Source organism: Aethina tumida, chromosome 2 (assembly GCF_024364675.1).
Source record: "Aethina tumida isolate Nest 87 chromosome 2, icAetTumi1.1, whole genome shotgun sequence".
Lineage (NCBI taxonomy): Eukaryota > Metazoa > Arthropoda > Insecta > Coleoptera > Nitidulidae > Aethina > Aethina tumida.
In genome coordinates, this window is record NC_065436.1 from 15,956,001 (window position 1) to 15,981,489 (window position 25,489).

Below are 25,489 nucleotides of genomic sequence, written 5' to 3' on the forward strand. Positions count from 1 at the left end.
ACTTAATTACTTATTAATTATAATAAAACAGTTAATAAAAAAATGTATAATTCCTTCTAATTTAATTTATTCAAATAAATATAAACTAGTTATTTATTATTATTTTGATATAATAAATATAATTTTAATTATAATAAAAGATTTAATAAAAAAATAAATAATAAAAAAAAATATAATTCCTTCTAATTTAATATATTGAAAGAAATATAAATTTGTTTTCTTGATATTTATTATTATTTTTGATATAATAAATATAATTTTAATTATAATAAAACAATTAATAAAAAATAAAATAATAAAAAAATGTATAATTCCTTCCAATTTAATTTATTGAAAGAAATATAAACTAGTTTTCTAGTTATTTATTATTATTTTTGATATAATAAATATAATTTGAATTATAATAAAAGAATTAATAAAAAAATAAATAATAAAAAAAAATATATAATTCCTTCTAATTTAATTTATTCAAAGAAATATAAACTAGTTTTCTAGTTATTTATTATTATTTTTGATATAATAAATATAATTTGAATTATAATAAAAGAATTAATAAAAAAATAAATAATAAAAAAAATATATAATTCCTTCTAATTTAATTTATTCAAAGAAATATAAACTAGTTATTTATTATTATTTTGATATAATAAATATAATTTTAATTATCACAAAATAATTTATAAAAAATAAATACAAAATAAAAAAATATAATTCCTTCTAATTTAATAAATTGAAAGAAAAATAAATTTGTTTTCTTGTTATTTATTATTATTTTTGATATAATAAATATAATTTTAATTAAAATAAAACAATTAATAGAAAAAAATAAATAATAAAAATAATGTATAATATAATTTAATTTTTTGAAAGAAATATAAACTAGTTTTCTAGTTATTTATTATTATTTCTGATATAATAAATATAATTTAAATTATAATAAAACAATTGGTGAAAAATAAATAAATAATAAAAAAAAATATAATTCCTTCTAATTTAATTTATTGAAAGAAATATAAATTAGTTTTCTAGTTATTTATCATTATTTTTGATATAATAAATATAATTTTAATCATAATTAAACAAAAAATTAATAAAATAAATTATTTAATAAAAAATTAAAAAGAAAAATAATTAAAAAAATAAGTAATAAATAATTAATTAATAAAAAATAATAAGTAATTAATAAAAAAATAAATTAAAATAATAAATAATAAAAAAATTAATAATTAAATAATTAGTAAATATAATTTTAATTATAATAAAATAAATGTGTATATATGTAATGTAAACATAGAGAGGTTGTTGGACAAATTTATCAGATTTAGAAATATTAGAAAATATTATTTTATTATATAAAAATTGATATTATAAAAAGAACTAGGTACAACTAGAAATTGATGTTCATCACAATTAAATAACGAATTGAACATTAATAATTTAAAAGGTAATTAAATTGAAATTCAATTCGAATTTTGTAGAATTATTTTTACAATAATGATTAAGCTGTTCCAAATCGAGTCATCAGTCAGTCACTGGCAAAGTTGCCATAAAATTTTGAACAAGTTTAATTAAAGCTTTATTGTTCATAGGTGTCCAAGGACGCATCCGTCAATGAGCCACACGCTCGAAAATAATACACAAGAACAATGTTTACTGTGTAAGTTCTATTTCGGGCGTTACGCGGGAGATAATAATCACGTTGGTAAACGTACTATTTTGGTATTCCCTCCAAGAGGCTAAATTTAACAGGTGAGTCACTTAACAATACGTTGAGGGAACACACGCAATGCGTATCACGCATTGCTTTTGCTTTTTTCTCGGAGACGGACGCGTTACCCCACCACAGGTTTGCTCTGCATAGGGAACCACGTCTGGTCCACGCTCATTACTCAAAAGACCTGCAGTTTGGACGGTAGTGAGGTGTGTGTGTGTGTACACGGTGTTGGTGGCTTTGTGACTGTGTTGTTTACTTAGTGACACTGTTTTAGTAAACTAAGCCGGGTACAATAGGAAAGTCGAAAGCTTTTTCTACTTTTGTTTATTGTACCCGGCTTTAATGAAACCCTCCAGGGGGATTTTTGAATTTAAAATTTTTGTTAAAGTTCCAAGCTTTGATTTTTGTTAAATGTAGTCCGGAGTCAGAGCTAGTTACTTACTTTTTATTTGTAACCATTTTACCCACCTGTATTCTCTTTAATAAAACTTCTATTTTAATTTATTGTAATTGATATTTCAGTGTTATCCTTTTAAGCCGACAATGTATTCTCTTGTATTTATATTTATAAAAGAAATTCAGGTGAAAAATGTTTGGACTGTCTCCAAACTATCAGATTCTCCTCGTTAAAATTCTGACTCAGACTACGTGAGACCCCGAGTCGCCTTTTTATTTTGATATTACATCGATAACGGATAATCCGTGCCAATGAAACTGCTTATTAATAAAATTGTCGGCCTTCCACCATTTTATTTTTGGATATTCACCAAGGATTGTATTAATAAATATATGATAGATCTACCGAAAACTGTTTGTTTTATTTAACCACACCTAGAGATTGAAAGTTTATTAAAATATGTTAGTAAAAAGACACATCTGGCAAGGTGCGGAAAGTTCAGAGAGGTCTCCAAATTTAGATCGGTAATGTTATACACACGTAAGTTTAAAATAGTTCGGCATGTGTCATACTGCACACGAACCCAAGCCCGTTAATATTCTTTAAAATAAGTTTATCTTTCATTTAAATGTGGAGCATGAAGATGATATATTCGGAGATAATAATATCTGAACCATTTAATTTATTTATGAATTTAATTGGTATAACAGGTGTAATAGGCACAGGTGCATTGTGCACTTCATTTATTTTTAGATTCAAAAACACTCAAAAATTACTGCTAAAAAATGCAGTGACTTATAAAAAAATATCAGGTGTAATATACTTGAAACTCAGGTGTTTATCGTAACAGCATTTTATTAATAAATTATTGCATTTTTGGTACATTTTTTATGACAAATATAATAAATAAACAAAAGCCAGCATTTAGCTTATTAGTGCCAAAGCTGTGTTCAATCCTAAAAATATCATCACTTGGAACTTGAACAATAAGACTGTAAATCCACCACCAACAATCTACATCTAATGGCTGCAGTTTTAGATGACCACTAAGTCAAGTGATAAGTAATTGTTAAAATTTTTCAATATATCGCGGTAATATTAAAGCTATGAAATTACAATTGCTAGACTAGAATAAACAAAAAATAAGTATATAACAAAAATTTTGAGAGACTAATTAGATCGTCATCTCGTCACAGTTTGTACAAAAATCAAATATGGAAGTGGGTTTATTTCTTACTTTTAACGATCAACTTTGCTGATTGCTCTACTTGACCGGCGGATGAGGTGGCTCTGCAGCTAAAAGTGCCAGTGTCTTCTTCATAAGTCGTAGAAATCAGTAAAATGGCATTATTTCCCTCTTGGATCATCTGGAATGAAAATAAATATTTTTAGTATTGTTTAGTTTTTACTTTATAGTTTTCTAATTAAAATCTACTATATATAAACTTACTTTTATATGTAATAAATAATTATCACGAATATTGCTCATGTGTTCAGATCATATAGAATTTCAACAATTAAGTTTTTATTTGTATATAATAAAAAAGCTATATAATCTAAATTTGTATAATTCTGTCTTACATGTATATTGGTAAGTTCAATGGACGAACTCAGATGTCTGATTGTTACAATGTTATTATAAATAAATAAAAATAACATATGCAGATGTATTTATTATGAGTCCTTCTTAATTTCACCCCCTTCTTTTTAATTATCAGTGTAAATGGAATAAAATCTATAAAAAATTTCCCTCACTGGATAAAATAAAATAATTATTATATTTATTTTTAAAATTCAGCTATTCTCGGTCTATTTAATTGAAATTTACCAATTAAAAAGTGGAAGATAATTTATATATCATGAATCAGATACCATAAGTCAGATTTTTAAAAATAGCTAAATCTAACGTGTACAATGTTTTTGTAAGTCACAGTTGATAAATATATATATTACGATTGTGTGATTACTGATAAAAATATACATAATAACATAATTTTTATAAAAATAATTAGTATTTTTTATGAAATTAAAACGTTTATAATTGTAAAATATTTGTATTTTCAGAACAAAGTAAATTATCTTTCACCATACTATAATTAATTTAATATTCATAAAATTCAGCAGCCAAAATACTCCTTTAAAAGACAACAAGTTGTGTGAAATAAATATTCTGAACTTATAATTAAATAATCTTTTTATTAAATTAAGACGCTTATAATTTTAAAATATTTGTTACATTTTCAGAACAAAGTAAATTATATCTCATCATACTATAATTAAATTAATATTCATAAAATTCAGCAGCCAAAATACTCATTTAAAAGACAACAACTTGTGTGAAATAAATATTCTGAACTTACAATTAAATAATCTTTTTATGAAATTAAGACGTTTATAATTTTAAAATATTTGTATTTTCAGGACAAAGTAAATTATCTCTCACCATAATATAATTAAATTAAAATGTATAAAATTCAGCAGCCAAATACTCATTTAAAAGACAACAAGTTGTGTGAAATAAATATTCTGAACTTATAATTAAATAATCTTTTTATGAAATTAAGACGTTTATAATATTAAAATATTTGTATTTTTAGGACAAAGTAAATTATCTCTCACTATACTATAATTAAATTAAAATTCATAAAATTCAGTAGCCAAAATACTCATTTAAAAGACAACAACTTGTGTGAAATAAATATTCCAAACTTATAATTAAATAAGCTTAAAAATAATAATAATTTAATTGATAAAAGACAAGTTGGCACCTTTCTGTGTAATTTTTTAGTCTCAAACAAAAATAGAGTAAATTTGATGTGACTAGACCTATGGTAAGTGGGTAAACATTCGAATAATGTTTGTGATATTTGTATTTATAGTCCAAAGATAGTTTATAAGTAATATTAATATTCTGTTGTATAAAACCATAGATTCATAAAAACAAAAGTAGTTGGTAACAATTCTAGGAATCATTTCAGGCCCTCAGATAAATTTCCTGATACCATTAACAGTTTGATAATCTCAAGATAATTAGTGACAGAAAATTTGCCTCTAATGAAGCTTTCCTATACTTATTGAATAAAATGATATTTATATATAGATTATAATTAAATAATTTTATATTTATTTATAATATTTACCTGAAAATCTGGTGATTCTGGTATGAGGAAACCTTCTCTTAACCATTGGATGGTGGGTTTCGGTTTTCCAGAAATAGTGGTTTTGAATTGAGCGGGACTTCCTTCAGGTACAATAACGTCTTTCATAGGAGTCAATGAAGGGGCGACGTCCTGCGATTCCGGAGCAAGAACTTTAAGTTTACTTTGAGCACTTGTCTTTCCAGCCGGATTTTCCGCCAGACATTTGTAAACACCTTCATCTTCTGGGAATGCTTCGGATATTCTAAGTGTGTAGTAGTCCCCATCTTTGGTCATTTGGAAATACTTTGACGGTTTAATAACTTTGTCTCCTTTCTGCCATTTCACGGTGGGTGCTGGTTTGCCGGAAATCTTGCATTTGAAAGCGACAGCTTGACCTTCTCTGATGGTCTGGTCTTTAAGTGGTTCTACAACAGTTGGTGCCTTCTCGCTTCCGGGTGTTGTGGGTTTGGCTGGCTGAGACGCTGTTTTCGGCTGAACAACTGTACATTCAGCTTCGCAACGGGCCTCTCCAGCATTATTCATGGCGACACATTCATACTTTCCGGTGTCTTCAGGTACTATTTCTAAAATTATCAAGGTGTACACTTCATCTTCTTCTAAGGTCTTATATCTAATATCAGATGTAATTTTCTTTCCGTTCTTTAACCACATAACATCGATGGGTTTGGTACCATTAATTCTGGCGTCGAATCTTACTAATTGGCCAACGTTAGCCGTAGTACTTTGAATGGTAGTTACGAAGCTTGGTGGAATTAATCCCCCACGAGCTGAACGCCTTCTTTCTTGAACAACCAAGTTGGCACTACACTTAGCGGTACCTCCTCGGTTTTCAGCAATTACACTGAAGACTCCTGAATCTTCCATAAACACTTGCCTTAAGACAAGAATGGATTTTGTACTAAACGTATAAATTTTCAAATCAGGTGAACTGGTTATTGGAAAATCTTCTCTGTACCACGTAACACTTGGAAGTGGATCTCCATCGAATTCTACTTCAAATCTGGCTGAATCATTTTCAAAAGCACGGCATGGCTTGATTTTTTTGGTAAAGAACGGAGGGTTTGATGGAAGTACTTGACCCTGAACGACACGTTCCTGAGTCTTTGCTTTGTGCTCAACGTCAGTTGTTTCAGTGGTGGTGATGTTTCTGGTTATTTCCACATCACCACGTTGTTCTTTCTGGGTTTGTTTCTGTTTCGTGACAAAGATTTCACGACCGTGCACACCGGATTCAGTTGGTTGCGGCGGGAAAGCTCCTTTTTTGGAATCGATTTGGACGTCGCGTTCAATTTGCAGTTCACGTCCCTTTTCCGTCTTTCTTAGTTGTACATGATGTGGATGGTCTTCCGGTTTTTGTTCCCTGAAATGAACAATGAAATTTTATTAATTATATTATAAACTTAATCAAAGAATCTTTGTTAAAATAATGAATGGAAACTTACAAGCTTTCTTGATATTTCTGTGCCATTCCCTTTGCAATCGAACTGCTCACAATCTTTTCACCAGGAATGGCAAACTGGTGGCTTGCTTCACGGAGTTTGACTTCTTTTGTTACTTGATCATTTTCAAGTTCTTGCAGTTTAGTATAATATTCCTGTCCTTTCTTGGTCTTAACTGTTTGTTGCCATTCTGTGTCAGGTTCTTTGTACTCTTTGCTCTGAATATGTACGCCAGGAACTTGAAGTCCACCTTCACGGAGAGCAGTGTTACGCTCATCGAATACTCGTTCGAGTTCGGTTTCATTACGCTCTTTCTGATATTGGGATAATTCGAGATCATACCAAGCTAACAAACATTAACGAAATGAGTAAACTTTTCAAATTCATCGCAACACATGAAAAACCTTGAATAAAAAATAATATTTCTTTACATCCTACCAGTTGTAATTTTTTATTTAATATCAATATTTGATATTCAAGGTATCAATGAAAACAAACAAATACTTTGACAATACAGATGACAATACAATACACATAATGCACAAAGGATGGGTACATCATGCACTACACATTACCATAAACAGCATACCTGAATTTTATTTCCTTCAGAGGAAAGCATGAAAACATCCGTTGATAAAGACTTCGAAGCAAAATGATGAATTGGTTTGGGACAAAGGGATAAAGTGTAGATGGGTCTGGGGTCAGTTTAATTACAGTGAATGTGCATATATGCTTTGCTTGTAATTAATTGTGCATTGTGTATAGTACCTTAGTAAATGTAATTTAATTGAGTCTTTAGAGTAGGTATGTAACTTACGTCTAGGCGAATTTTTAAGAACTCCTCTATAGTCATCGTGCCTGGGAATAATTTTCAGTTCTGTTTCAGCAATAGCTTCACCCACGGAACTACGTGCGATTACTTCTATTTTACCAGTGTCGTACTGGCGAGTTTTGGGTATGTCCAAGTGATACATTCCATCGTAAGTGAGTTTGTAGCGGGAACCACTGACTACAGTATGTCCATTGATGAGCCACATAACACGTGGTTTTGGATGACCAGTAACACGGCAACAGAATCTCGCCCATTCACCTTCTTCCACTTGTACAGGTTCAGGTTTGCTAACAAAAGCGGGGGCGGTTCTTGGTTTTGATTCTTCTTCAATTTCTTCTGGTACCCTATAAGGTAATTTTAACTCAATTTTATTCAAAAATCATTATAATATGAACTTACGTTTGCCAAGCAGCTTCTAATTCACGGATTTTCTCGATACTCTTCATGCCTTTAGGCAATTGAGAGTCGTAGATAATTCCTGGTTTGCCTGCAGTCTTTATGACTGCTCTTGTTTCATCCATGCCGTATAAATTGGTGGCACGGCATACATATTCTCCACTGTCTTCTGGGTAAACCCAACCAAAGTTCATTGCGACATAGCCAAAATCGTAAATAGGTGTAAATCTATTCTCTGTAAAATAAAATAAAACTCAGATAAATAAGTTCAATAAATGTCACCAATAAAACTTACTGTGAGGCAGTGGTTTTCCATTCAAGAACCACTCTACCTTCATGTTAGGGTCACCAACAGGTGCCAGTTGACATTCAAATTTGGTCGTTTGCATTTCTACCAGCTCAGTTTGGTTCTGTATTTGTGTCACGAATCTTGGAGGTTGCTTCTTTTCGATGTCGTAGAGATCATCTTCCGTCAAATACACCTCAGAAGTGTATTTTTTAATGGCCGCCTCCATCTGCATTAAGGTTTCAGATTTCTTCATGCCCTTCGGTACTTGATTCTGTAAGATGATATTGGGTAGCTTTTTGCATGACACACTTGCTTTAGTGAAGTCTTCGCCGTAATCGTTTACAGCCCTGCAAACATATTCACCGGAATCCTCGGAGTAAACATTGAGAATTTCCAATGACACAAAGCCCATGTCATAAAGTGTTCTGTAGCGGTGTCCAGCTGGTAATAATTTTCCGTTTCTGTACCATTCAATGCGCAGTTTTGGATCATCTTTGGGTTCCACCTTACATTCGAATCTGACTGATTCCGATTCTTCCACTGTACATGACTCAATGTGGGTAATGAATTTGGGTGGAGAGTACACTTTATCTTCTTGTGGCGCCTGAGAGACAGGTCCACGTTCTAGCTCCTTCAATTTTTCTGCGCTCATGCCCGCAGGTAACTGGGACTCGAAATCGATGTTACGTTTAGATTTGGATGTAACGGTTGCTTTGGTCGTACAAGATCCCCATTTATTCGTGGCTCTGCAAATATATTCACCTGCATCACGGGCATAAGTATAGTCAATGTCCATGGAAATAAATCCGAAATCATTAACTTGATGTACTCTTGATCCAGTAGCGAACGGACGTCCATTATGGAACCAGTCAATACGCATTGATGAGTCGTTGGTAGGTTCAACTCTGCAATCAAAGTGAACTGGGCCGCCTTCAGGAACGTCAATGTTATCCTTGATTTCAACAATGAATCGGGGAGGGTTTGGAGTTTCTTCTTCAGCTGTGATTTCATCCTTTTTGTATAGTTGTTCTTCCAATTTTTGAATACTTTCAGTGCCAGTACGGAAGTTAGACGGCAATTGTGGTTCAAGTATAATTCCTTGTCTTCCTTTAACTTGGAGTTTGCATGATACACTAGCTTCGCCATGCCTGTTGGTGGCTTTGCAAGTATATAATCCGGAGTCACGTTGATAGACTCCGGCGACTTCAAGGATTACAAAACCAAAATCATTAATTGTCTTAATTCTTGAGCCAGCCCAAAGTGGTTTACCATTGTGGAACCATTCGACTCTCATACTTTGATCATTTACAGGTTGCAACCTGCATTCAAAGTGAGCGAGAGAATTTTCTCCAAGTATTAAATCAGAGGGTTGTGTAATAAATTCTGGTGGTTTGCCGATGTCATCATCAGGGCTGACTGGGGCTGGTATAGCACCAAGACCCTCCAATTCAGCAATGCGGTCAATTGTTCCTTCCATACCCTTTGGTAGTTGAGAATCAAGGATAATGCTTCTCTTTCCTTGAACTTTCATTGTAGATGTTGTAACAGCCTCTCCATATTCATTAAAAGCTCTACAGGAATATTCACCAGAATCTTCCGGATATACTGGAGATATTTCAAGGATGACAAATCCAAAATCGTGGAAAGTTCTAAATCTGGAGCCAGTTCTTAATGGTTTTCCATTCCAGTACCATTCAACTTTGAGTTTCGGATCATCAGTTGGAATCAAACGTGCTTCGAAGTGTGCGCTTTCACCCTCTCTTAAGCTGTCAATATTTGAAAGTGGTGTTGTGAACACGGGAGCTCTTCCCTTTTCTTCAACTTCTTTTTCGTCTCTTGTTCTGATTAGAGAGTCTTCCAGATTTTGTATTTTCTCTAATCCACCTTCCATGCCCTAGAAATGAATAAAAATTATATTTATATTTATCTTTGCATTAAATTGTATTATCTTACCCGCGGGAGTTGCGAGTCCAGGATCAAATTAGTCTTCGAGACACATTTCAATGTTGCTTTCGTTGTATCTTCCCCATATTTATTGTAAGCCCTACATTCATATATTCCAGAATTTTCTTCGTAACAATAGAGAATGTCAAGGATAACGATTCCGAAGTCGTGGAAAGTACGGTACCTGTGTCCGTGTGGTAGTTTCTTACCGTTGTAATACCATTCTACCACCAGGTCAGGGTCAGTGACTGGAGTAAGTCTAGCTTCAAAGTGAGCACTTTGCCCTTCAACAAGTTTTGTAATATCTTGAATCTGAGTAATAAACTTGGGTGGTTCCGTGACTGGAGTGGATGGGGCTTGAGCTTGTTGCCCTTGTAAGCTTTCCAGTTCTCTAATTTTAGCCAATGACTCAGGTTGCAAACTATCATAGAACACACCACCTTTTCCTTGAGCGTTAATGGTAGCTCTGGTAAAGTCTTCGCCGTATTTGTTCCAAGCTCTGCATACGTATTCTCCAGAATCGTGGTCTTGTATATAAGATATATCCATTACAACGAAACCAAAGTCGGAAACAGATTTAATGCGATTTTTGTCCAAAAGAAGTTTTCCATTGTGATACCATTCCACTTTAAGGTCTGGATCATTTACTGGAATCAATGTACATTCAAAGTGGGCAGATTGTCCATCTTTAAGACCCACAATGTCTTGAATATGAGTGGTAAATTTAGGTGGTTGACCTTTCAATTTTTCAACACACTCTAAGGTCACACTTTGCTCAGCCATACCCCATTTGTTAGTTGCTCTGCATGTGTAGGTGCCTGAATCTTCAATCTTAACGCCCAAAACATCCAAGACAACCATTCCAAAGGCATGTACAGTTCTAAATCTGTGTGATGCTTCAATAGATTTACCATTGTAGAACCATTCAACTCGCATTGTTTGATCCCCGATTGGTGTAAGACCTGCTTCGAAGTGAGCGATTTCTCCTTCGGTCATGTTGACCAAAGCGGTGAATTCTGAGGTGAAGACAGGTGCATGACCTTCTTCTCCTTCAGCTAATGGCATTTCTGGTCTGTGAAGAGAATCTTCAAGATTTTGAATCTTTTCAAGTCCTTCTTGTCCCTTAGGATGTTGAGTTCTTTCAATTAAGTTAGACTTAGATGTGCAATATATTGTGGTTGATGTAAAGGCTTCTCCATGTTTATTGGAAGCCTTGCATGTGTAGACACCTTGATCACGTTCATAAATATCAGTCAAATCAAGAGTGACAAATCCAAAGTCGTTCGTGAATTTAAATCTGGAACCGTGTTCTAATGATTTACCATTAAAGAACCACTCAATCTTGAGATTAGGATCTTCTTTAGGTATTACAGTACCTTCCAAATGTAGAGGTTGGCCCTCAACAAGTTTAAATTCTGGATTAAGTGGCACAATCCAAACTGGTTTACCATATTCTTTATCCATTCCAATTTCTTTAGGTCTATTCTTAGCAGCGAAAGCTTCTTCAACGTCTTGTACAGCTTCTAAACCAGCCTTGCCTTGAGGATGTTGAGTATCCAGATATATACTTTGTTTAGCTGTGCAACGCAATGTACCTGATGTTGAGGCTGATCCCTTGCTGTTGGTAGCTTTGCAAGTTATTATACCAGAATCTTCTTCATAAGTATGAGAAATATCTAAAGCTACATAACCGAAGTCATATGTGGACTTATATTTGGCTCCGGTAGGCATAGGTTTGCCGTTAATGAACCATTCAATTTTCATAGTAGGATCTTTGGATGGTTCAACATTGCATTCAAAGTGGGCGCTATCCCCTTCCATACATTCAACATTGTTGAGATGACTGATGAATAATGGAACTTCGTAAGTTGGTTCCGCCTTTTCAGGACGACCTTCTGGTGGTTTCTCAAGAGCTTCCAATTTGGGAATTGCATCAGGGTGAAGGGATTGACCCAAAAGCCAATGACGATCTTCAATTTTAAGGGAACATGTGGAAATAGCTTCGCCAAGTTTATTTGTTGCTTTGCATGTGTAAATTGCGGAGTCATCATCTCTTAGACCGTTAATTGATAAAGTCACAAGGCCAAAATCGAAAGTGCTTCTCAAACGGGTTCCAGTATTCAGTGAAATGCCATTTTTGAACCATTCAATTCTTAAGTTGGGATCTGCCCTAGGTTCAACTTGGGCTTCTAAGTAGACATGTTGTCCTTCAATCAGGTTGTCGTAACTCTTGAGGTGGGTGGTAAATACTGGTGGTTGTTGAGGAGTAGTGTCAATGAACATTTCAGGAACTTTATTCATTTCAGCTTCTTTCAACTGAATCTTCTGCCAAGCATCAGGATGCAACGGCTCACCAATAATATTAGATTTAGATTTAACTTTCATTGAAATCGATGAAACGGCTTCTCCTGAGTTGTTGATTGCTTTGCAGGTGTATACACCAGAATCATTGGGAACAGTAGACATGATGTCGAGTGTGACAAATCCAAAGTCATGAGTTACTTTAAATCTAGATCCAAGTTTAAGTTCTACTCCGTTTACATACCATTCGAAACGCAAACTTGGGTCACCAACCGGGACAACTCTGGCTTCAAAGTGAGCATGTTGTCCTTCCCACAACTCTGTGGGGCCCGTAAGCAATTGGGTAAATATTGGTTTTTCAAAAAGTCGTTCTGGTTCTTCAGGTCTTGGTGCCAATGGTTGTTCAAGTTGAGCAATTTTCCTTTGAGCTTCTGGATGTTGAGTGTCCAATTGAATGCTGGCTTTGGCTACAAAGAAAAATAGAATAAATAGATTGAAATTGGAAAAAAGAAATTGATATAACTTACTTCTAATTTTCATAGATGCAGTCGTAACAGCTTCTCCAAGTGGATTAGATGCTCTGCACATGTACACACCTTCATCTCCTTCTCTAACGTGCTGAATATCAAGAGATACAAAGCCAAAATCGTGTACTTTGGTGATACGTGAGCTATCTTCTAATGGTTTTTCATTTCTGAACCATTCAACCTTCAAAGTTGGATCACCAACTGGGATAAGGCGGCATTCAAAGTGAGCTGTTTGAGCTTCAAGAATTGAGTCAATATTTTGAAGTGGTTGAGTAAATACTGGGCGTTGTCTAGTGACTTGATCTTCCACTTCTGGGCGTTTGTAAGGTTGATGTTCTTCAAGTTGTCTGATTTTATCCAAACCTTCTGGTCTTTGAGAATCCAAGATAATATTGCTTCTTGGAATTACTTTAAGTTTAATAGATGATGTACATTGACCGAGGTTATTAATTGCTTTAACTGAATATTCGCCAGCATCTTCTGGTACAGCTTGACCAATGTCAAGTGCAACGTACCCGAAATCAAAAGTAATATGGAATCTGTTTCCATGGGGCAATGGCTTACCGTTATGATAGAATTCAATTCTAAGATTTGGATCATGAATAGGTTCGATTTGTGCTTCAAAGTGAGCAGTTTGACCCTCATAAATTTCAGTAGTACCACGAAGTTCAGTGACAAATCTTGGTGGAGTAGGAACTGGTTCTTCAATTTCTAGTCTAGCAGGGTGACCCTGAGCTTCAAGTTCTCTGATTTTAGCGAGACCTTCGGGGTGATGTGTATCTAATAAAATACCACTTCGTCCGCCAACTTTAATGGTGCATGTATTAACGGCCTCTCCAACCAAGTTGGTTGCTTTGCACATATATGTGCCACTATCTTCTGGATAAGCATACAAAATGTCTAAGGCGACATATCCAAAATCGTGGGTTGTTCTAAATCTGTGTCCAGCGCGTAATTTTACGCCATTTACATACCAGTCAATTTTCAAATTTGGATCGTTGATTGGTTCCACTCTGCATTCTAAATGAGCATGTTCAGCCTCTTTTAGATTTTCTAAACTGGTGAGAGGTGTCAAAAATACTGGTCGTTGAGGGGCAGCTTCCACTTCTTCACGTTTTGGTCTTTCATATGTTTCTAACTCCTTTAGTTTCTTAAGACGTTGTTCATCCATGGTATCTAAGTAAAGACTCTGACTTTTAACAACGGATACAGCAGCTGTAGTAACAGCTTCGCCAGCTGCATTTCTAGCTCTGCACATGTAAGTGCCTGAATCTTCGGCATAAGCATACAGAATATCCAGGGCAACATAGCCAAAGTCATAAGTTGTTTTAAATCTGTGTCCGGTTTGGATAGGTCTTCCATTACAGAACCATTCTACTCTCATTGTAGGGTCATTAACTGGAGTTAATGTAGCTTCTAAATGAGCACTTTGACCTTCAGGAAGATTTTCAATTGTTTTCAGACCACGACCAAATTGTGGCTTTTCTAAAATAATAGCATCTTCCGTAGCTACCTTCTTGTATTTAGAATCATCTTCTAAGTACTGAATCTTTTGTAGGGCTTCTTCGTGTTGAGTTTCACGAATAATAGCTGATTTTGCTATATAAATACATAAAATATTGATTATAAAATATAATATAATATTAAATATTAACTAAAATGTTTATACTTACATTTAACGTTAGTTACTACAGAAGATTGAGCCTGGCCAATTCTGTTGGTGGCTCTGCACGTGTATTCTCCGGAATCTTCAGCATAAACAGACAAAATGTCAAGACTGGCGAATCCAAAGTCATAGGCTGTACGGAATCTGTGTCCTGTTGTTAATGGTTTTCCGTTATGGAACCATTCTACTTTGAGGTTAGAATCTGGATACGGCTCAATTCTGCACTCGTAGTGAGCACTTTGTCCTTCAATTAATTCGGAAGGTCCATTTAAGTGAGTTGTGAATATGGGGGCTTGTGTAACTTCATATTCAGTCTCTTCACGACGTTGGTACTTGCTAGAATCTTCCAATTGTCGTAGTTTTTGAAGAGCTCCTTCGTGTTGACTTTCAAATTGAAGAGAAGCTTTAGCTAGAATTGTAAATGTTTTATTATAAAAGTCAGTTTATAACTACAACTACTTACATTGAACAGCAAGTGTTGCAGATGTAACAGCTTCTCCCAATTCATTAACCGCTCTGCATGTATAGGTACCAGAATCTTCTGGGTTAACATACTTCATATTAAGGGCGACATAACCAAAGTCGTGCATTGTTGTAACGCGATTTGCTGTAAAAATTAAATATAATTAGTTTAATGTTAATGAACAATAAATAGCAATATTTACAGGCTTGAATTGGTACTCCATTCCTAAACCATTCTACTTTCAGTCTTGAGTCGCCAACTGGAATTAATCTTGCTTCGAAGTGGGCGGCCTGATTTTCAGCTACCCTTACGTCCTTGATTGGCAATGTGAATACTGGGGCTTGGTTAATAATTTCTTCTTGGACTGCATGTCGTTGATAACGAGATGTGTCCTCCAACTCAGTGATACGTTCCATGGCTCCTTCATGTACGGAATCCAAATAAATAGATTTCTTGGATTGAACGGCACATACAGATGATGTAACCGCTTCTCCAATAGCGTTTGTGGCTCTACAGGTGTAGGTTCCTGAATCTTCTGGGTAAGTATATAAGATGTCAAGGGCTACGAAGCCAAAGTTGTTAGTTTCGGTAAACCTGGAGCCAGATTTTAAAGGTTGTCCATTGTGGAACCATTCCACTTTCATTGTAGGATCTGATACTGGAATCAATCTACATTCAAAGTGAGCTCTTTGTCCTTCTTTGATGTCAATATTTTTCAATGACGTTGTGAAAACTGGGGCTTGTGTAGTTGTTTCTTCTACTTGCTGAGAACGTTGGTAACGTGAACGGTCTTCAAGATGTTGTATTTGTTGAATACTTTGTTCATTTTGTGTGCTAGTAATAATTTGACCTGAAGCACGACAGCGGAGAGAGCAGGTTACTTCATCAGAACCAATAAGATTGGTTGCACGGCAAGTGTAGGTGCCTGAATCTTCAGCAATTAAATCAACAACATCTAATGCTACATATCCAAAATCGTGAATTGGTCTAAATCTGTGACCAATAGTTACGGGACGACCGTTTTTAAACCATTCAACTTTAAGGTTGGGATCAGTTACTGGTTCAATTTTACATTCGAAGTGGGCATGACGTCCTTCAATCAGGTTATCCAGGCTCTTAGGCTTGGTAACAAATCTAGGTTTCACTGTAACTTGTTCATCAACGAATTCGGTTCGTTTGTACCTAGATGCATCCTCAAGGTGTTGAATCTTTTCTAGACCACCTGGATGTTGGGATTCAAAGAGCAGGTCTTTCTTGGCAATAACTTTAACGGAACATGATGTCACAGCCTCGCCAAGCTGATTTCTGGCTTGGCAGGTGTACACACCGGAGTCGGTTGGGTAAACTCCAAGTAAATCAAGAGCTACATAATCGAAGTCATAAGCTGGTCGGAAACGGTGACCTGTTTTAACTGGAATACCATTTACGAACCAGTCTACTCTCATGGTTGGATCACCAACTGGTTGAAGACGACATTCCATATGTACATTAGTTCCTTCAACAGTTTCGATGTTGTGCAAGGGCCTAGTGAATTGTGGAGCTTGAAGCACAGTTACATCTTCAACAACGTGCTTGCGATAACGAGAAGAGTCTTCTAGTTGTTGGATTTGTTCCAACGATTGTTCATGTTGTGTATCGGTGATGATGTCTGATTTGCCGATGACTCTTACGCAGGCTGAGGTGTGTGCAGATCCAAGATGATTTACAGCACGAACTGTATATTCACCAGAGTCCATTGCAGTAGCATGAATGATGTCTAAAGCTACAAATCCAAAATCGTTGTATGTCCTAAATCTTGATCCTACTGTTACAGGTCTTCCGTTACAGAACCATTCAACTCTCATTGTTGGGTCACCCATAGGTTCCAAACGACATTCCAAATGTACATTTCTACCTTCCGTTAATGGTTGTGGATCAGAAAGGGGAACAACAAATATTGGCTTTGATTTGGATATTTCTTCAATGTGATATTGTGGTTCCACGAATTTCGAGTCCTCAATATGTTTAGTTTTATCGTAAGCTCCACGGTGCATACTTCTAGTATCAATACTTGCACGGGCTAAAAATAAATTAAGATTACTTATTTATTTAATTACTAAATAAAATAATGACTTACTTTCAACAACCATGCTGGCCGAAACTTGTGCTTCACCTAAGGCATTCCTTGCAACTACAGTGTAAGTACCGGCATCTTCTTCACGAACACTGAGGATATCAAGTGCTACATATCCAAAGTCGTAATAGGTTTGAATTCTGTTCGCTGTTGCTACTGGTTTTCCATTGAAATACCATTCAATTTTCAGTGTGGTGTCGCTTTGAGGTTCGACTCGTGCTTCGAAATGAGCTCGTTGTCCCTCAACAATTCTGTTGGTGCCTTTAAGTGGTCCTAAAAATCTTGGTTTTTGTCTTACAGTTTCTTCTTCTTTAGATTGGCGATTGTATCTGCTGGAATCTTCAAGGTGTTGAATCTTTTCCAAACCACCAGGATGTTGAGAATCAAAGACAATGTCTTTTTTGCTAACAACGCTAAGTTGTGCTGTAGTGGTGGCTTGTCCCATTGCGTTCCACGCACGGCAGGTGTAGTTTCCAACATCGTGAATGGTGACATCCTTAATTGTAAGAGCTACATAACCGAAGTTAAAGAAACTGGTTATTCTGGAACTAGCTTCCACTGGACGTCCGTCCTTAAGCCATTCCACTCTAAGTGTTGAATCGCCAACGGGTTCTAATCTAGCTTCAAAGTGGGCGAAACCACCTTCGCGCACTCCTTGTTGGTCTTTGATGGGAGTTTTAAATTCTGGTGGTTGTGAACTTTCTGGGGTTTCTACCACGTATTTTTGGTGCTGTTGCTGTTGGTATGCTTCTAGTTCCTCGACTTTTTCGATGTATCTTTGTTGTTCTGGAATACCCAAATCTCCAGTTACAGTTGAGCGACTGAATACGTTAATGGTGGCAGTGCTTATCGCTTCCCCTAAGTGGTTAACAGCCCGCACAGTGTACGATCCTGCATCTTCGGCCCGTAGGTGCATGATGTTGAGAGAAACGTAGCCGAAGTTGAAGATGGTGGTGATTCGTGAACTGGCGGTGATCGGTCGGCCATCTTTGTACCACTCCACTCTCATGGTTGGATCACTTACGGGGGTAAGTTGGGCTTCGAAATGAGCATTCCTACCTTCTTGTAATTCTCCAAGGTCTTGGAGTGGTCGGATGAAGTGGGGTTTTTGGTTACTCTTTTCCTCAATGCTATCGGTTCTTTGATATTTGGAGTAGTCCTCCAACTGTTGAATGTATTGCAAACTATCTGGATGTTGGCTAGTTTGTTCGATAGAAGCGCGGAGTTTGACGGTAAGCATTGCTCTGGATTCAACACATCCAGTCGCACTGGTGACACGACAGACGTATTCACCAGTGTCATTAACGATCAGACTAATGAGATCCAAGGCAATAAAACCGAAACGGAAAATGGATGTGGCTCGTGAACCTAAAATAACAAATTATGTTATATGTAAATTTTCAGACTATATAGCATACTAATTTCAGTCGTTTTCAGATACTTACTGGCTGCCATGAGTCTTCCATTGAAAAACCATTCTACACGCATGGTTGGATCGCCAACTGGTTCAATTCTAGCTTCGAAGTGCACTTTACCTCCTTCAAATTGAACAGCGTCTTGTAAAGGAACAATGAACTGAGGTGGTGGATAAACCCTATCTTCCTCAGATGGGGGCAAATGTGGTCGTGCACGTTCAACATGACGCAGGTAAATTACTTCTGGGCCAGGTTCGGGTCTAAAAAAAAATATTAACTATTCAACTCAACAAATTAAAAGGTATTTAAGACGTACTCAGGTTCGATGACTTTCGTTGGTCTAGGCAGATGCAGGCGTCTTGGTTCGGGTGTTGGTCCTTGAGGTCTTTCGACAAACAGTCTTCCACGGGTTGCGGTGGAACCGGCTACATTTTGAGCAGTACACTGATACCAGGCGGCATCAGAAGCTTTGGCACGTGGAATATCTAAAGTGGATTCTCCACCGTCGAGACTAATGCGAATATCGGGGCTACTGATAAGTGGAACACCGTCCTTCTGCCAAGTGATTCGTGGTGTTGGGGTACCAACAGCTCTTGCATGTAATACCACAGGTTCTCCTTCTTTAACGTTGACCGTTGTGAATCGTTCTACGAATTTGGGCGCAACCACTTGTTCTTTTTCGATTACGTTCAGGTTACACTGGAAGGAGGTCTCTCCTGTTTTATTTCTAGCAACGCATGTTACTACACCAGAGTCGTTTCGGCTTACGTTTGTGATCATGAGGGCATGATTACCGGATTCATTTACGAGAATTTTATGGTTATGGTCATCAGTGACTTGTTGGCCGTTAATGTACCATTGCACTTCTGGATAAGGGCGACCGGTGACGCGGCAATCAAACCGGGTCATCTTGCCCTCCGTGACGTCTCTGTCGCCACAAACTTTAACAAAGTTGGGAGCTAAATTTTTCCCAGTATCTGTCGATTCTACTTCCGTCAGCTGTTGTGATTTAAAGGTGGATTCATGGATCAAACCTTCTTGAGTGGATACGGGTTCGATAGCTAGGAACGCGGAAGACACCACACATCCCTGTGGATTTTCAGCAAGAAGAGTGTAATGACCTGAGTCATCGGAGCTGGTCTGCTTAACACGCAGGGATGCCTGATTGTTTGTGAAAGTGGTTTCGAATTTTTGAGAATCTGTAATTCTTTGTCCATTCTTGAACCATGATAGTCTAGGTCTAGGATTAGCAGATACGTTAGCAGTGAAAACAGCATCGGAGCCTTCCAGCAACTTGGAATTGCGAGGCTTTTGTGAGATTTGTGGCGGTGCAGCTGGGCCGAGAGACCTCTCAACTGTGGTTGAAATTTGAGAGTCTTTTTCGTAGGCAGTTCTTCTGGTTATCGATTCTCTGAAGGATGTCTCCCTAAGGAGTCTGTACTCGAACGTTTCTATCCTAAATTCTTCGGTGATTGTACCGTTGGAATATGAAGTAGACGTCGTCTCTTGGATGCTTTGTTGGAAACCCTTTTGCATCTGTGGCATTGGCATTCCTTCTGGTTGGATGAATACTGAGCAGATTGCTGCTCCATATTGATTTTTTGCAGTGCACACGTATTCCCCTTCATCACCGGGTCCAATTTGGCTTATCTGAAGTTTGATGTCTCCAGTCGATTCGTTGTATGAGAGCTGATGCTTTTGAGAATTTAGTAATGGTGCACCTTTTCTGGTCCACGATACTTGTGGCTGTGGTTTACCAGTGACTCGGCCTTCAAACGCAGCTACACCTCCTTGGGCGAACCTTGCGTTACTGAACACTTTCTCGAAGACTGGTGGTTGAGCATTCGGTCCAAAGCCAGAGATTTGTTGGAAAGCTTGCTGGCTTATTTGACCGCCTGAAATAAAGCCATTGATTAGAAATTTAATTTAATAATCATACTACTTTAGACTTGTTAGTAAATTTAACTTTAAAATATTAATATATTTCATTATTATAAACGGATAAATATTTAAATAATATGTTTCTTGTTAAATTCATATAACACTAAATTTCGTAGTTTCACAAACATATACAGTTTTAGCATTCCTAATATTTCTACTAAAATACAATGTCGGTTACAAATATGTAATAAAATTGCTCCCATAAAATAATTTTAATAATCAGGTCAAATGCTCTCTTCTCGGTGCATTTTTCTTAATTGTGGGTAACGAAGCGTAGACAATTACGAACAAATAGAAATCATGAAAATGAAAAAATTGGAATATTAAAAGAAGTCTTATAATTTTACTTCTTATCATTAAAATAGTAGTGACTGTATTAATTAATTAGTATCGTCGTTAAAAAAAATAATATTATTTTAAAATATGTTTACTGAATTAAATTTTAAAAATGAAATATCAATTAAAAGTGTGTCAGAATAATTAGAAGAATATAAGATCCCTGAAATAATTTTTATAATCAGTTAAATTATATATTTTTTTAATTGATTGTGTGTTATTAAATTTATTAATTTAAATGTTAATTTATTTTATATAAAAAATTTCACAAAAGTTAAATGTGTCAGGTCAAATGGTTTTCATTTTAAAATATTTTTCTTAATTAAATATTTTTAATTGTGTATTTATTAACATATTTCTTTATTTATTGATTAAATTTTTTATATAAAAATAAAAAAATAACTGCATATAATATCAAATACTTCTAATGCCCAAAATATTATGTCTAAAAATAAATGCCTTTTTTACTAATATTTTTTATTAATATTTTAAATTATACAACATATTAAATATTTTGTTAGTTACTGATTACCCATTCGGAGACATGTGAAGAATTTTTTAGTTAAATATGTTAAAATATTTTTTATTAAATTTATTTATTAAATTATAAAATTAATTTATATAAAAAATATCACAAAAGTTAAATGAACTCAGTGTCAGGTCAAAAGGTTTTTATTTTATAACAATTTCTTAAATAAATATTTTTAATTGTATATATATATATATATGACATATTTTATTTGTTAACATATTTCTTTATTATATTTAAAATAACTACATATGATATTAAATACTTCTGATGGGAATTATATGCCCAAAATATTAGGGCTAAAAATGAATGCCTTTTTTACTAATATTTTTAATTAATATTTAAAATTATATCAACTTATTAAATATTTTGTTAGTTACTGACTACCTTCACGAAGCCAGGTGAGGAATTTTTTAGCTAAATTATGTTAAAATATTTTTTATTAAATTTATTTATTTAATTATAAAATTGTTGTATATAAAAATATCACAAAAGTTAAATGAATTCAGTGTCAGGTCAAAAGGTTTATATTTTATAACATTTTTTTAATTAAATATTTTTAATTGTGTATATATGTCATATATTATTTGTTAACATATTTCTTTATTTATTGATTAAATTATTTTATATAAAAATAAAAAAATAACTACATATGATATCAAATACTTCTGATGGGAATTATTTGCCCAAAATATTAGGGCTAAAAATAAATGCCTTTTCTACTAATATTTATAATTAATAATTAAAATTATACCAACTAATTAAATATTTTGTTAGTTACTACCTACACGGAGCTACATTAGGAATTTTTTAACTAAATATTTATATATTTTTTATTAAATTTATTTATTTAAATATAAAATTATTTTATGTAAAAAATATCACAAAAGTTAAATTAATTCAGTGTCAAGTCAAAAGGTTTATATTTTATAACATTTTCTTAATTAAATATTTTTAATTGTATATATATGACATATTATTTGTTAACATATTTCTTTATTAAATTTAATTATTGTTTAAATTATTTTATATAAAAATAAAAAAGTAACTACATATGATATCAAATACTTCTAATGGGAAATATTTTCCCAAAATATTATGGCTAAAAATAAATACCTTTTTACTAATATTTTTTATTAATATTTCAAATTATACAACATATTAAATATTTTGTTAGTTACTAACTACCCATACGGAGCCACGTGAGAAATTTTTTAGTTAAATATGTTAAAATATTTTTATTAAATTTATTTATTTAATTATAAAATTATTGTATATAAAAATATCACAAAAGTTAGATGAATTCAGTGTCAGGTCAAAAGGTTTATATTTTATAACATTTTCTTAATTAAATATTTTTAATTGTGTATATATGACATATATTATTTGTTAACATATTTCTTTATTAGATTTATTTATTGTTAAAATTATTTTATATAAAAATAAAAAATTATCTACACATGATATCAAATACTTCTGATGGGAAGAATTTGCCCAAAATATTGGGGCTAAAAATAAATGCCTTTTTTACTATTACTTTTTATTAATATTATAAATTATACTTATAACATATTAAATATTTTGTTAGTTACTGACTACCTACACGGAGCTACGTGAGGAATTTTTTAGCTGGCGTTCATGAGAGATTGGGATCCGGGAGTGTTACAATTTTAGATTCTTGGATCGCGTTACAGTCTCCCATTTTAGGAGCAACTATTTTTACTGAGCCAATGGTAGGCAGCTCTTTCTGTCGTGCACTTCGCTGCTATTTAACATTATTCTTATTCTATGCATATTTTTTTCATCTCCAAATTCATTGGAATCAAGCTGCAATGACTTATTTTATTAAAAGTTCCAAAAATTTCAAATTTATATGTATTATAATTATATGTACATTAACCCCTAATAAATTAATATTTATTGTAAAATTTTTAATTTAAATGTATATTATTTATTTTATTCTGAGAATGACATAGACTAAGATGAACAATACTTAATTATATTGACATAATTTAATATATATTTTAGAGTTCAATTCATATTCTGACAAGTAATTACAAAATCATTTTAAGACCAATATTATTTATATTGACGTCAAAATAGCAAAACAAAATAATGCTAAGTTAAGCAGGTTAACAATATTTCATCATATCATTTTAAATAATATTGCTATAGTCTTTAGTCAGAATTTATTATTTACAATATGTAGTAAACTGTGACTATAAATTTTTGTTTTAAATCGGTTATCAACAGTTTTCTCTAAATAATAAGTAATAAAATTTAACTGTACTGGTAGAGGTAAAAATGTCAGAAATTAGAATTTAATTAGTTTACGGTAAGTTACATGATGGTAACTGGAGTATATAAAAACACGTAATTCTCTTCGCTTCAGTTCAACTTGTTAGTACCTAACACAACATTCAATGAATACGTAGTTTCTTTATTTTCCATATTAAATTGCACCAGAATCGAATATTTAAAAGACACTTTATAACAGTTGGTTAAATTAAATAAAAACAAAGACTATTTTTTAATTAATTTATTTAATGTTTAATAAAATTCTTAAAAATTAAGAAATTAATAAACCAAATTATATTTTAACACCATAGGTGCATTTTTGGCAATAGTAAAACTAATTCGTCCATGATTTAATTTAATACAATCCACAGATTTTTTCGACAAAAAAATTATAATATTTAATTAATACAAAAACTTACTAATGATATTAAAGCTTATTTTCTTTAGAAACATAAAATAATTTAAGAGGAACAAATTGTTTCCTTTTCAAATATAAATATTTTCAAAAATTTATTTTGGAATTAGACTCATGCTAAATTAGTCAGCTGTTATTTAAAGGTGGGGGAAAGGTATCAGTTTCCCCCCTCTTTAAATATATAGGTGCCATCTATCGGTAAATATTTACAAAAAATGCCCGTCATACTTAATTTTTGAAAATTTATTATAACTACCAATTTTGAAGTACAATATTAGTACCCTGAAATATTTATGTTTACTAGCTGATTATGATTTCATGCGTAAGGTTAATTATGATTTTTTTAACTTGAGTAGTAAACATGCAGCGATTATAATATAATAAGCGTATTTTGACAACGTTTGGACCATGCACAATCGAACGCTCCTAAATAAACTGATGGGTGGTTAGAAGCGTGAAATAAAAATGAAAATCTCCTAACCTGTCGAATGGCCAGTAACTTGACGAGTTACATGTTGCTCAGTACGGGTTACCCTCTGTGTCGAAGTTTGCTGAGACTGACTCTGCTGAGTCTGGGAAGACTGAAGCTGCTGTTGACGATTCATCTTATCACCACAATACTTCCACAAATCGAAAAAATATTATTGCGTATAGCACAAAAACACAAAATCCACAACACGGCTATATAAAAATTAGTCTATAGAAAAAAAATTAACGAACTAGTCTCTCTGTATATGTACGATATTTCGTTGCCATCCACGGCTTCAGTTAGCAGAAGTTCAAGTCATAATCCCCGATATCTACCAAGACGTCGGTCGTTTGCGAATTGCGAGCGAAGAATGATGGGAGCACGGTCTCCCGCGGCGGACGCCCCTGAAAAAAGCCGTGGTGGGGCCGCGAAACGAGCGTCCCCGAAGCGTTTTTGGGGTTATTTTGGGACGCGCATTCGATTTGTTACGCGACACCGACGCCTTCGGACCGTCGAGACGCTGCGCTGCGCTTGAGTGACTCACGGGCGCAGAACGGTGATCAAGAAACATCACTTTATTTTATTACTAATTATTTATTTAATCTGACCTGTTTAATTATCTTATTAAATTTAGATTAAAAAAATCGATATTTAGGCATTTGGGATACTTTAGAAAAACACAGTCCATCAGTTATAGTTAATAATGATGGGATTCTTTCAATTTGTCAAGTAAGATGACAAAAAATAATATTTGTTGGTTATAATCATCACGAGTTAGAAATGAAAGACAGAAATGTATACCATCAGACAAACTGTTCTTAGCTTGTGGTAAATTATGGTGTTG

The 25,489-nt window shown here is 33.9% G+C and overlaps 1 protein-coding gene across 1 annotated transcript in view; it reads right to left on the reverse strand.

Moving 5' to 3' along the window:
* Window positions 1–24,977, reverse strand: part of LOC109600780 (titin) — an 80,589-nt gene extending 55,612 nt beyond the window's left edge. Inside the window, 16 exon segments of the mRNA XM_049962688.1 lie at window positions 1,713–1,736; window positions 3,340–3,478; window positions 5,252–6,632; window positions 6,715–7,057; window positions 7,529–7,887; window positions 7,943–8,174; window positions 8,235–10,122; window positions 10,182–12,940; window positions 13,001–14,599; window positions 14,674–15,075; window positions 15,130–15,273; window positions 15,332–17,188; window positions 17,246–18,610; window positions 18,688–18,917; window positions 18,974–20,552; window positions 24,658–24,977. Coding sequence (XP_049818645.1) covers window positions 1,713–1,736; window positions 3,340–3,478; window positions 5,252–6,632; window positions 6,715–7,057; window positions 7,529–7,887; window positions 7,943–8,174; window positions 8,235–10,122; window positions 10,182–12,940; window positions 13,001–14,599; window positions 14,674–15,075; window positions 15,130–15,273; window positions 15,332–17,188; window positions 17,246–18,610; window positions 18,688–18,917; window positions 18,974–20,552; window positions 24,658–24,781 — 14,425 coding nt within the window. The 5' untranslated portion in view covers window positions 24,782–24,977.
* Between the last annotated feature and the right edge of the window lie 512 nt (window positions 24,978–25,489).